This window comes from Varroa destructor, unplaced genomic scaffold (genome assembly GCF_002443255.2).
Source record: "Varroa destructor unplaced genomic scaffold, Vdes_3.0 BEIS01000001.1, whole genome shotgun sequence".
Classification (NCBI taxonomy): domain Eukaryota; kingdom Metazoa; phylum Arthropoda; class Arachnida; order Mesostigmata; family Varroidae; genus Varroa; species Varroa destructor.
The window spans coordinates 60,364,054-60,378,674 of NW_019211454.1; the positions used below are offsets into that span (position 1 = coordinate 60,364,054).

Genomic DNA, 14,621 nt, shown 5'->3' on the forward strand with positions numbered 1-14,621 from the left:
TATTAAACCAAATGCCGTAGAGTATTCCCGGGTGGAGTGGAAATGCAAAATAGGATCGACATAAAGGACCACAAATTCAAAACAAGTAATTGTCTACTGTACTTTAATAAGACTGCCCGTATATGGCAGACAATCAATAATTTCTGGCAGCATCAACTTATAAAAAATACCCTGCAATTTTTCCTACAGGCTTAATGCTGGTTTCTTCGCGTTAATTTCTAAGCTTTCACTATGTCTCACCCCGACTGAGTTACGCTTGCCCCTTGATATTACTGCTTGCACCACGTCTTGCCAGACAATCGCTGGGCCCGGCGTTTGTCGAGGCCCATATATTGTATTGCACGCCAGTGCTGAGCCTCTTTCCCTAGTCGCTCAAGATCAAATCGCATTACCGAAACGCATATCGAGTTTTATTGAGTATTATAGTAGGGATATGGAGATTGGTCTTTATGCATGCGCAAGTACATTACAATTATATTTGTATGGAAAAGAGATATAGGAGCTGCAGTATAGAGGTACGCGACATGCACAACGAACGCCGTTTGCGGAGCTTATAGGTTTCTTATATACATAGAAGGCATATCAGCATAGATAAAATGCCGAAAGATAGCACACGTGGTCTACGATCGGGGCTGGTAATAGCCAAAAGTAAAACTAACATTTAGCTAAGCACTCAATAATAGACAAATTTAACTTCTTATGCTTGTGCTTGATATGTATAAATGGCTACGTTTAAGACCTGCTCAAAAATCTATCATAGAGCTGTAAATCGATGGCAAAGTTAGATCTTAGCAGCTACTTAAGTAGACTAACGACAAATGCAGATGTGCTTAATGTTTTTGAGATGCGGAACAATCCATTAGATCGCAAGCATTTTGTCCGGCTTACATACCAGTATGTTGGACAAGGCCGTTACGCAGCCGCTAGAATATATCGAGAGACTGACAATATGTCGGGTAGCGCCTAAAGCTTTTATTTCTAGACGGGATCCGAACAAGTCGCTATTGATTATTTATAACCCTAGTCGTTACACTCGACTATTATTACTAGCGGCTGCACCCCTATAGCATTAGATGTTTCGCTTGCAGTGGTATCCTGCCCAACTCCTGACAACTGACGGACTGATATCTCCACGATCCGAATCTAACCGTTTTGTACGGTATACGCTTGCTTGCTTGCTTGCTCCGTATGGGATTCGTCTAATCTCCCTTTTCCGTAAAGCCTCCTTTTGTTGACATTAGCTTTTCGGCGGCCAAAGCCTTCGTTCAGGATCTGGATTTAGTGTCGACAACCACGTAGATTACAATCTGACGTCGCTAACGATTCTATTGGTTGTAACGAAAGTAGCTTACCTTTGTCAGCGCGGTGGGCGCCACTGACCGGTCTTTGTAAGATGTTTGGCCGATGGCTTCTACATCCTCCTTCCTTCACACCGATGAGAGATCAAGCGGTCGGTTAGGCCTAGCAGTGCGTTTGGTTGCTTCTATAGGTTTTGTCGGGTATATGCTTAACTGCTACCAAATTATAAGACTGCCAATATATCAGCTGACGACAGCATTGGCGTTGAAATTTACAGATTGTGTTAATGCTATATATATATATATATATATATATATATATATAAGCTTGACAGTAATTGTTGTATTGCTTGCTGTCGTCTCCTAAAACCGTACCTTACGCGTTCCAATGCTTTATGTATAATTCAACGAGGTTTGTCCTTTGCGGTCATGTACTCGGGTCGGAACGAACGTTGTAGACATTTCGGCGAGTACCAGGTTTGTACGTACAGACAGCCAGCGTGGGGAATACTCAAAGGCTTTGATGGTTCTTGATATAATTTGAAACAGTGCTGTCTACGTTAACGCTTTAGTGTAAAATCGATTGTTACTTAGATATTTTACTAATACTTTCCCGTTGCTAAGTTTGATTCCGCTGAAAGCGTGCTACGGCCTATAGACAGTCACTATAGATTTGTATGTACATGCTTTATCTGCTCACTATTTGCCCTATCTACTATTTCTATTCTATTTATATTCTATATAGGTTGATAAAAACAATTTAATACGTTGAAAAGTGTGAGTAACTTTTAAATTTCGCACCGTAAACAATCAAAATCACCATGATATTGGCTATATATATATATATATATATATATATATATATAAGCTAATTAAGTGTCGTCGAAGAACAATAAATTTATAGGTAAAAATACCGTTTGAAAAAAAGAAAAATGACTGCAATTTTCTTATAATCAGAGTTCCTATAATCACGGGAGCTTCCGAATGACGAACCAAAGTCTGCACAATGCACTCCTTGTTGGCCAAATTCTCCGGATTTAATATACTCACACGCAGCGCTATATAATCTTACCTATTTAAAAACACCACATTTTACGTCATACTCGGAACCGGATCAAGGTGTAAAAACTTACATTTACAGAACGCCCTTTAAATTCAAAAGACAAGTGCTAAGTGTACACTTCTGTGGAGATTTCGATAACTCCAATTTAGTCACCGCTTCATTCATCCTAATATATATAAAATAGAGAAGACTTTATTTGTTGCTACATGTGATGACTTGAAGTACAGAAAGCTTGTTACGTTTGTGTAGTTTATATGTTGTAGTGCACAATTCTGAGAACGGTAGGAACTGTGTTTTTGACAATCAAACAGCTCCCAAAAGCCCCAGGTTCTCCCTTGTCCAACACAAGACAATAGTTATCAACTATTTTATTTAACGTCTTTAACTATTTCGGTCGTATAAACAAGTCCCCAAAATAACCTCTTATCTCCTTGGGTACAAATTTGCATGGCATCAGTAATTACATATACGCAATATTTCAAGTGGTAGGAAACATTCGATCACAATTTTTTTCGAAAATCGTCGCAAAAAGCTTGATGACCCATCGAGCTTTATCACTGGTGTCTAATCTTTATGGAGTAGGCTTCACCAAGAGTACGGTATTAGTCGTACTTAAGGTAGAGCTGCTATTAGGGACACACGAGTGCGGTTGAAGCCAGTGATATGTCTGTTTCTCTTTCACTTAGATAATGAAATTATAGATATTAGCATTTGTTTCCAGAATACGGAAATTATATAAATATAAGAATGTAAAAGCGAATTATATTTTACTGGACGACGCTCAGTAACCGATATGAATCATTGTAACGTTGGCTTGCCATCTGCTTGCCTTCAACCCCCAAAAAGCTTGAAGCTTATTTCTATATAGCCTACGCAGGCAAGCGAAATTTCCTAGACTGCACAAGTGACTCCTAGGCTGATTTAGATCCAAGGCATCATAGAATTCTCAATTTTTTTTAGATATAATGTAGCAAAGAACATCCTAGGAACAATATAATCATATTCAGGGGCTATTGACTGACCATTACAATAGGGCCCATGTAAAACCAAGCGTTATTGGACGACAAATTCTCTTCCCCCCCCCCCCCCGCCCCATTGTAAAACTGTCGAATACTGTAGTTCCCAAAGTAAACTAAGACCTGCAGCAAACTCCCAAGCGAGTCTGCCTCGGTCTTTGTCGCAAGAAGAAATCCGTGGCATCGAAAATGTAACAGTACTGGAAAACTTCATCTGTCATCTATTGTGGATGCCGACACCTGGAACGCCGATACCTCGAGCTGAGAGGTAGTATCATTACAGATTCGCACCATCATATTATTTTGGGTAATTAGTTCTAGTTTGAGAAGCCTGTGCTACAAGCACGCAAAATGTTCTACACTTGATTCGTTTTCTTGCCAGTATGCTAACTGGTGTGCTTAAGTAGACCAGCCAGCACGCTTAAAGTGAAAATTGAAAAATATATTGAAAGATATCGATCGAAAGAGACTGGCAATGTGCCAGAGATATTCATAAACATGAATACTACAGGCCACTCCAAGATCGACGAACTCCAAGATCAACGGATCCGGTAGTTACTCGCAAAAGGGGGCAAAGGATCAACATGTACATGTAACCTGCAATTAACCGAAATCTTTAGGTACTCAAATATCCAAAGCCATTGCTAACACCCATGTGAAAAACCAGACATCCAATTATATCAACCGGCTTTGTTGAGATTTTTACCTCAAAGTTACCTAATGAACCACACGGGTCGAATGAAGGCAATTCGTCTAAAAGGTTATCACCGAACTCGAAGGCCACAAATTTAGGCTTATTAGCCAGGTCGTCCTGTACGCGTCAGAGCGATAGCAAACATTTTTCAGCGTTTATGGTGCATGCCGGCCAAAATAAGCTGCGTCTAAAAAATGTATGACGGTGCGTTAACAGAAGCAAATCTGCAGGTAGCAGAGAGCTAAAACCGGCTCAGGATTTCACTGCAGGGGTTGCGTGTCAGCAGCACACGCTGATTTATACCTTGTTACCTACCTTTAGCGACGCCTACTATGGCTTGACAAGTAGATCGCGCAAGCCGATAGAGTACATACTTTATATTTTGACGACAGATAATCTAGAGTAAAGTTTCGTTCTTATAGTCCGGTGAGATGAGTTGTGTATATATAGGATGCCTTAAGAATACGTCCTACTCTTCCTAGTGCCAGGCTATTCATTAATAAAGCCACCAGGCTAACAGGATTAACTAACTGTCGTGTGCGCACAAAGATATCTTCCCTAGCTGTGATTTTCTATGCGGAACGAATAGCAGGAAATTAATTATCCTATGCACCCTAGAGATAATCGAGCCCACGACATTGTAAAGATATGTGCACGCCGCTTTTTGTCAGCTTTACGAGTAGAATGTATTTCTTTATACATCAGTGGTGCCACCAAGGCCCAGCCGTGATAGACAGGATCGTGCGATAGCTGCGTGTGCGGTTCAGGACTTAGGGCTCAAACTCCTAATTAGGAAAATAGGTAACATGTGCAAATTCAATAACAATCGCCCATATATAGGGCAAACGACTTCATGGCACGTTCTTGCTGCGGCTTTACTTCGTTGGCATTCAGCAAAGAACCCCTCTATGTTGAGAACTTTAAAGACGTGGTCACATCAAGGAGTCACCGAAATGAACGCGCATATCCTCTGTTTTGCTTTTTTGTGAGAGGCAAAAGACCAATAACTTTGACCTCATACGCCATTAGAAGATGAAATACTGTAGCTCTCCTCAAGTACGATAGAGTTTCTCGTTAAATACCGCGTTCGCATCATGGATCACGTAATATATTCCAATGTTACTTAACCGCCCCGGTTTGTCCGTTTCCGATTTTCGCAATAAAGATATGTCTTGTTGTTCAGTGAAAAGGCATTGTGTGTGTTCGTAACAGAAACATAGCAGTCAAAAGTCTACGACCGCATTATAAAGTCAATAACAGCAATAGTAAGATTAGAAGGAGAAGCCTGTTCGTATTTGCCTAAAAAAAATTTGCTTGTTAAAGCTCTTGGCTATTTATGTTGTCTACGGGATTAGTAACTAGCTAAATAGATCAATCCTTATAAACTTGGAAAGCAATCAATAGTTCAGCTCAATTTCGATTCAGAACCCCACGCATTTCCAAGCGTGGTTTCCTCTGTTCATCATAGATTGCCTAAGATAAATAGTACATCACAGTGCCGCGAAAATGGCTTCTGTATATAGTATAGCGTTTCTTCTTGTATTGTTTATTTTCTTATTTGGCCTTTTTTTGTTTTCGATTAGGCTCAGGCAAACAACCTACAAGAGGAAGAACAGGACGATGGAACGGGCATCATCAGTCAACTATTGGTTGGCGGAAAGCCCTTTAGTAGGATCCTGGCTGCCTTTCTGCGTTCGCCTCCTTCACGCTCACCACTAAGCACCCCCGCACACACGACTTCTTCAGTAGCATCAACTGTAGCGCTAACAGCAATAACGAATATCCCTCCTTCGACGGCAGCCGCGGCAGCATCGATCACCGCACGTCAGTTCCATCACCAGCTACAACAACGCCACGTATCAGCAGCCTCGCCTCTAGTGGAATCACTGCTTCACCAACAACAGCAACAATTACAGTATCATACAGCTCAGCACCAGGAGTTACTGCAGCAGTTAAACCCATTATACCTGTTAGATGATAGCAGTTTCCAACAACAAACCAGCTCAATATTTGTACAGCCTTTTTCGGCGGCAGGGGCCGCTGCGGCGGCACAAGCAGAATCGATCGCCTCTGTCGAACCATCTCCACTTCCACCAAGCAATTCAGCACGGCGCGTTGTAGAGTCCGCAGCAGATGTCGTTCAGAATACCGTGGATACAGTAACAACACAAATTGAGGGGCTACTACAGCCGACGGTGGTCACGGTGATAGGTAATAACAACACGAGCAACAATAGTCTCCACAGGGATCTCAGTTATGACGGCACTTCCGCTATTTTTTCAGCTACCAGCAGCACCGTCAGTAGCAGCAGTATCACTACGAGCAGTAGTTCCAGTTACTTTGCCCCGAGTCTTCACCGCGCAATTCTCAAGGTCGGCAGGACAGCTGCCGAAGCGGCGAGTGACGCAGCCGCCGATCACCATCAGCTCGCGTCGATATCGGGGGCCACAGTCCAAACAGGAGCCGCTCCCTTCTCTCTAAATAGCGCCTCCGCAACAGGTATGTATATATATAATAAGTATTATGGAATATGCATATGGAATTCTGTTCTATTTCGGTGTAATTGTGCCTGATATTAAATCATAAGTTGTCTTGTCTTTCTGCTCTAAATCGCAACGATACGAGCGCTTGACTTAGTTCAAAAGAGTACGTCTGTCGCGTGACAAAACCCAATGTACGCTTCGTTTTACAGTTTTAAACGCAATCCGATAGGGCTGAGATCGTACGTGTAGATTGGGAGCACTAAAATAGATGGGTGTTTTCGTCGAATTGCACTATATATTGATTACGGTTGGTTGAAATAGAACAAGAAGCAAACAACTAGCACGCGATGTAGATCTTCATTCTTTTATGCTCCCATTTTCTACGTAGCGACCACAAAGCCGGCTAGAGCGTACATCCTGACGGGGCTCTCCCTTTCTGGCCCTCCAACAGCAGGACGGATATTTCTCTAATATATGATAGACGCATAAACAAACGTGCCGAAATATTCATAGACAAAGATAAGCGTACGCTGGGGCATAGATGATTTAAAGTAGTCATAGGGTCAGAAAAGCGGCTTGCTTTCTCATTGCCTCTTATTCAGTTAGGATTCGAGTAACTAATCTGCTGTGATAGAAAGCCTAATCAGCTACAGAAACTGAGGTGTACACCAGGTCCACTGTGTGTGTATCGAATATCGAGGGTAGGACACACTTCTTTCTCTCGCAGTCGTTTCCGTAGCGGGCCTTTGTTTTGCTGTAGGTACTAGCGGCACCCATTAAATCAGTCGGTCGCTGGTAGAAAAGGAGCTAGGGCAAAACCGCCTGAGGGAACGGCACACAAAAGCAGATACACCCGGTTTCTCTAGTCTTGACATAACAGTGACTATTACTGTTTGTATAGTGGTGCCTGGCTACTCGCTGTGTCCCTATACTTTGTGACGTATGATGCTATCAAAAAGCAGAAAATGTTCCCGAGCCGTGGAAAACGTCGACAGACATAGACTGCCTTGCCACCGCCCCCGCAGCAGAGGCATTTCTGTTCGTCAGTTGGAAGAAAGATGCAAACGCGTATCGTCTACCGTTCCAGTTCTCAAGGGAGTTCCAGTGTCTTATTCAGCCCCAGTTCGTCTGCTTGGCCCACCTTAAAGTTATAGCCAAAGGCTAATCAGCACGATGGGCGACTTCAGAGCTAATTTTATAACAGCCTTTACTATAGTACTGCTTCGTTATTTTCGCTCTGCCCTGCTCCTAGAAGCCCCTTTACTGTAGTATTTTTGTCCAAAAACCAGGATCCTTGTACAACAGAGCCTCGACGTTAGCCGCTCGAGATGCAAAACTAATGAGAAGAAAGAAGGACGTCCGACGCAGGAAACGAGGATGTACGTACATATGGAGGAAATATGTGCTTCTCTGGGCCACTACGAAAAAGTGATGGGGATAGTGGCCTTGGGAGGGCCGAATTGGATGCTATAGAACCGAAGAATTCCTCCATTCTCCTCCAGTAATTCTGATGCCCCTACCCTTTAGCGGGACGTAGTGTAACCGAGTGAGAGATAATGTAATTTGTGATTTGCAGGAACTACGCCGGTCGGACCGTTATCCCCGCTCAACGCGACTCTTACCCACGACTACGTTGGAGGCCTGCTCGACGGCGGCAAGGGATCCGACTTGCTTAACGCGACGTTTTCAGCGCGCCCTACAGCTCACGTCGCCTACAACGACAACGCCAATAGCTGGTGGAGAAATTTTATTCCAAGGTAAGCAGCGACGCAGGTTGAAGCGACAACTCAACATATTGAGAATCCTGTCGATCTGCTTAATCGATGAATGAATGACTAGCTGCGTGACTGGGTTAGACTGAAAATTCGTGCTTAATGGTGTGAGTGATTCAGGCTACAGTTTTTCACACTGTCTTTGTTGCATCGCTATTGCTGACATCTTCGACACTCTTCAGCGATCGTCCAGGAACAGAAACTCATACCTGAGCACGTGACACACATCAACAAAGTGTTTTGTAGTTACTGTTTGGGAATATCATTTTAGTGTTTGAACAAATAAATGTATTTTCTCTTTTACTGGGATTTTCGGGCAGAATTGCATATATATATATATATATATATATATATATATATATATGCTATTTATATATCATGCCAATCACGCTGTGCTTAATACGGTACAGTAGCTTCTACGTAGAACGTGGACTTAAATTATTTTGATGTATGTTTTCAAATTTCCAAGCTAACGAACTTCGATGGCTAGTTTGAATAGTGGGTGTCAGATGCACATTGTACGCGATGTTTAAAATTATGTAGCTGAAAAAACTTTGCAGCTTTTCTATAGATATATAGTAGAATTCACTCTGTATAGCAGCAATTCAGTAAAGGCGTATTTCTCGGTAGAATACCACATCACTTACAAGTTCGTTGTTGTATTTCATTACATAATTTTAATAATTTTTGACGTTATTACATTATTTCAGTATGTTCATAGCAAGGGTTTGCTCCTTTTGTCCTTCAGCAGAAGGTTGAGTGACGAGGAAATTCGAAAAATGCTGATTTTATGATTGGAAGCTATGCAGATGCCTGTGTATGCTGTTTGTCAGCTGTCCTGAGCCCCCATGAGCAGACGTGAGTGCTAAAGAGGCACACGTCCAATACATTCCATGTTAATTTTGTGCCTTTTTTTACCAAGGTTAAATGCCTGCTAAAGGTGAGACGCAAAGGGTTGTTTAGCTGATAGCAGGCAAGCGTACGGGAAGTGCACAAGACATTATATATTATATATATATATATATATACAGAATCATCTCAACGCTGAAAGCATAAGCTTGTCCCTCACTACTCGTGCAAAGTCCTGCCATCATTAGTGCAATGTTAAGCAGAAGCACGAACAAACGCTTTCCAGTGCACTTTCCAGTACTGATGCCTGCGTCATTACGAAGAAGATCTAGGCTTATTCTTTCCCACAACATCGGATATTTTTTGTCTTTTTCTTTCTGTGAATCGTTGATAGGCCAAGCATGTCGCCTGAAGAGGTCCGTGCTCAGTACTACGCCACGTACGACCCTATGACGGGCGTCCGCATAGCAGCCACACTAGGAGCCATTATGAGCCTCTTCGCACTCTTCCTTATCTTCAAGGCTAGATGTAAGTCCATCCGATCCAGACTCAACCTTTAGCAGGGTCAAACGGCAAGCAGCAGTTCCGCCTAATCACTAATTCAGCTAGAAGACATCCACTGAATCTAAACCGAGACGCACCAAGACACGAGAAGCAAGTCAAAACGATATTCACCAAAATGGCCAACTAAATTCTACAGTCGTAAAACACAAAGAAATACGAAAAAATAATACCGAACATAATAATATTGACGATAAGAATCGCAGTGATGATGATGACGAGAAAGAACTATAAGCTAAAGCACAATGTTTTGTTTGTGATTTGTCTGATGTGCTGGTGTGAATGTGTACGGTACTTGAAATGTCTATATTAACACTTTATAGTGTGACATTGCTAGTTAATGAGTGGCTTAGCGAGCTAGAGAGATCTAAGGAAAATCGTGGCGAAAGCGATCGGTCGAACGTGGTAAACGAACCAGCAGAAGGAGAAAGGCAGTGCAGGACTTCCCTTATTCTCTGTGCATCTATACCACTGCAGGCCACATCGACCCTGGACTTGTGGTCTTGGTAACCGGCAAATTGCCTAAGGTTGCAGTAGTCGGAAAACATTGTCACTTGGTCCGACTATTATCACGTATATACCCATATAGTTCGTGTAGCTTTCAATCAGACAACAACAACATTGTGACAATGATGATGATGGCGACGCTGAAGACTCGCACTCTAGGACGACTGTACCGTACACTTGCTGACACCCTGGACATCGGCAGCAAATTGTTTTTTGCTGTCCCTCATCGGTGTTTGGCCGCGTCGTCGGCTAAAATTACGCACCGGCCTCCATCTTGACAGCACGCCCGCTACAGTATCAGAAACGCTGCCCGGAAGAGCGCACTCTTTCATATTACATAATACATGAGCAAAGGACAATGAAGGAGATGCATGCGCTAATACTTATTTCCATGGAGGTATTCATTAACAAAGCTTAGCGTGCTTGTTTGTCTTGGCGAAACATACACCAAGCGCGCATACATAATATCCCTGTTAGCTAATGAACAGGTGCGCTACCCTGAAAACATCAGATTAGGCACACGCGTACACGGTGAGGATAGTGATTTACAATCACAACTTTGTATATACATACAGGCATATTGGATATGGTACATACGTATGCATATTTCTATTCGATATACTCAGACAAGCGAAACTTTAGAGCCTCTAGAGGGGCATCGACTCTTATGATTTACTATTAAGCGATTCACCTCATCTATAACGAACTAACGCACTTAACGGGATGCCGTTGCCATATCAACGTTGCAGATGAGCATTGTTGTTGTCGAGAAACGACAAGAACATGCAGAATAAAATAACTACAAAAAAAAAGCCGCAGTATTTTTGTTGATAGTAGTAGATAGCAACGACAATATTTTACCAAGAAAAACAACAAGCATCAGGCGAAAAGTTTGGTAAGCGAATGCGGAAAGGAGAGCCAATCACTGAATTGGTCCATGCTGCAAAATAGAAGGTATTATCGTACCTATCGCTACTAACTGAACCACGCACTTCGACGTAATGGAATAACTATGAATATGAGTGCATAATTGATTATATTAATTAATACATTAATTGATATAAATAGTGGTGATGCCAGATTCCAAAGGAGTGCCACTTTTTCCTCTCAGTTTTCGTCCACTAAAGACCTTGATCACCTCAGGGATTCGTACAATACCGATGTGCTGTGAGCCGGTGATGCCTTGGTTTCGATTGGGGAGCTTGCACACCCAGATTAGGTGCTGAGATGTCCTGAAATCAAAAGCTTATCAGTAGCTTTGTCGCTTTACAACCTCGTGTTATTTTTTCAGCCTGCGTTTACACCGATCTCGTTTGTATATGCATCAGACGTAAGTATTTCGAATTTTACGTTCTACGGCACCGTTATTAGGCGTTCTGTCAGATGACTGGCTCCCAGCACGAAATGAACCATGTGTCTATGCCCAGAAATAAACCTAGACCATTTAAATTAGCTATCACGGGGATTAGCCTCTTATCTACCTGTTCTCTCTTGATCGATGGTCAGAGTCGTGTTTGGACGTGCGGTATATCTCGTAGCTTGATGCATGTCGCATACATAGCCCGCTCCAAAGTTCGCCCAAACGAAGGTGAAGCTAATTTTGCAGCAGCCTTTAGGCCTGAATACTGATGCCCTGGTAGTGGCGTTGGGAAAAAAAGGAGAGCAAAAACTGTTTTAATGCAACCCACGTGGTAATGAGTAAAGTATCAGTCGAGCAAAGTGCTGTATTTCGGCTTACATATTCACAGAAGCTCAAATCGGCGAAGCCCCACCATATCCAAGCTAAATCCAAAATTAAAAGTTCTAATAGCCTCGATGGGCACTTCGAATGGTGGCCTGGGAAACCTATTAGGACGATCCGTCAGGAGAATCGGCGACTCAATTTGTATAGGCAATAGACCTTCATTTTTGCTGCTTCTTACTGACTGAATAACTGATTTCAACATGCCAAATAAACATTCAGAACTATTTTTACCCAACGCTGACAACGGCAAGATATCTTTGCATTTGGCTAATTTTTCAAATTAGGGGAGTTGAAGTACGTGTCTAACTTGATCGATGGCACCACAACAGAGGTCCAAAGTGATATGGGGTAAATATAAACAATCCAACCAACAATCCACGACGAAAATGGCTCTAGATATAAGGAGAGGTCCTACTTAAAGTGGGTGACCACTCGCGATGTCGCATTGCCTCAGCCAAACCACCCTCACGCGGAATGGCCGCACTAAGCTACCACAAGATCCTATAACGACCAATCATTATTTCGTCATGCACAGATCACCAGGTAGAATCGATAACGAAAACTAGAAGCGAACGCAACTGGCACAAAAGGCTCATTCATTACAAATTCCACATATACGCGCATTATAGTAGCAACCAATAGTAGGTACTTTTACTACCAGGCAAACCACATTGGACAAAACGAGATTTTGGTGCGTAAGGTTTCAGGTCTTTAATTCTCAGAGGTTTCATTCGAGTGGCAAATGATTGTGGACTCTAGGTGGTAACGAATTTTCGAGAACTAATGGACGGGGTAGTGAATTCAAAAAGGCTAAAGGTAGTAGTGATATTCGTATTTAAACAGTTTTACTAATATAGCCTTAATATCTAGGAAACACGTGTGACTTTAACGTTCAGCCTAATCAACCAACATGGCATTGCCAAAATCGGATGTTAAACCTAATTGGCAGTATTTTCTAGATTCGAGAGTTTTATTTCAGTGCTTTCTTCTGGAAAAATTATCGGTCAGCTAAAGGGATAACTCGGTAAAGAGGTCTTAGTTTTATTGTATCAGTGAAATGACTGGGTGCTGTTTACATAGTGTGTATTTGTTTACGACGTGTGGTGTTTAGTTAACGTAAACCGCCGGCAAGATCGTAAAACTTCTACATGCTCAACTATACACAATAACCCCAACCCCTAGATGAGTGAACTCAAACAAATAGATAGTATTGGGGATTCCTAATTACCTCAAAACCTATCAACCGAAACAGAATATCAGGCTGGCTGTAAGGCTTGTTGTCCTAAGGGGGAAAATGCTCGCCAAGATAGCTAGAAACACGCAGAAATGCTGCCTATTTTTGTTGAAACAGTAAAACTTTAATGAATGCTTCTGTTACAGCGAAACACCATTTAAAAATTTTTGTTTGCGTTATAATCGGTACTAGCGTGACACGATACTGTGCGACGATCCTATGCTTAAGGCAGAACAAGGCCCTGCCTTTCCTATATTTCAAAAGCCAAACTGACCTTTTTTTGTATTTGTGCCGCCCTGAGGTCAATTACAGCAGCAGTCACACAGGCGCAAAATGCCCTTTCCCGCCATTACCGTTGTATATTAGAAAAGCTTTGCAATCTTCGAGGTTGCCTCGCTGATGAATACACACAACGCAACGTAAGTTTGCACACAGAAAAAGCATGAGGCAAATTTGACCACAGCTTTGAGAAACCAAAACTTAGCAAGTATATGGTGAGCCTACGAAGCAACTTTATGTACCCCATTATTGATATCCTTTTATTGGTAATAATAATCCTCATCCCAGAAGGTCAATGAGAAAAAATCCACAGGATTCTATGACAACATACAGCCATAGAAGGTAGATCATTTGGATCGTGAATGGCAAATTACAATAGCAAACGTACCACTGAAATCAATGATTGGAGAATATAGCTAGCTACGATCTACCGTTGGCAATTGGATAGTATTGCATTTACGATACACAAATACAATTTGGCTTATTATTGGTATCGGGATTTACTCGTTCGTAGCAGTTCCACGAGGAACCGCTAATTATGATGGTACGAGTAAGTATGGCACAAAACGATATGAACAGCGTAATAATGATAATTGGTATTTGCCGAGCTAGTTATATAGTTTCTCTGTTGTTTGTACCACATGCTGTTTGCAAACCAGATGACACTGATTGGCGTAAGAAAAACAATTGATGGAAACACGTTTTACACCGATGAGAGGTAATCGAAAATGCCAAAAACTGGCAAATAACAAAGGTAGATAGCATGAAAATTCAAAAGAATGAGAGAGAAAAATACGTAACAGCACGCTGTCAGTGTATCAGTAATAGTACCGATAATTATAAATAAAGGTGAAGATACACCTCCAGGAGTAAACGTCATGTCAATTGTGATTTCTCTAATATTGATCTAATTATGATTCTTGATGGTTATCGATATTTCCATCGGTCTTGAAATACCCCTGATAACTAGGAATAAACGTATCCAACCATGTTTTATTGTAGCTAATTATATTAAATAGAGATATGTATAGCGATCAATAAGAGTTCCTCCAGATTGAGCTGACTGTTCCGGCCTGTTCAAGTGAGGTCCGACAGATTTAAGCAATTATCTACTCAGTAAG

At 41.9% G+C, this 14,621-nt stretch overlaps 1 protein-coding gene across 9 annotated transcripts in view; it reads left to right on the top strand.

The window, feature by feature from the left end:
- The window catches only part of LOC111244934 (uncharacterized), a 51,141-nt gene extending 36,762 nt beyond the window's left edge, over window positions 1-14,379 (top strand). For 7 of the 9 annotated variants that reach the window (XM_086983549.1, XM_022792572.2, XM_086983548.1 and 4 more), the window contains 3 exons: window positions 5,655-6,570; window positions 8,131-8,311; window positions 9,570-14,379. In XM_086983549.1, the coding sequence (XP_086839675.1) occupies window positions 5,655-6,570; window positions 8,131-8,311; window positions 9,570-9,735 (1,263 nt within the window). In that variant the 3' untranslated portion in view covers window positions 9,736-14,379. The other 2 variants (XM_086983552.1, XM_086983559.1) reach the window with 2 other exon arrangements.
- The last annotated feature ends 242 nt before the right edge of the window (window positions 14,380-14,621 follow it).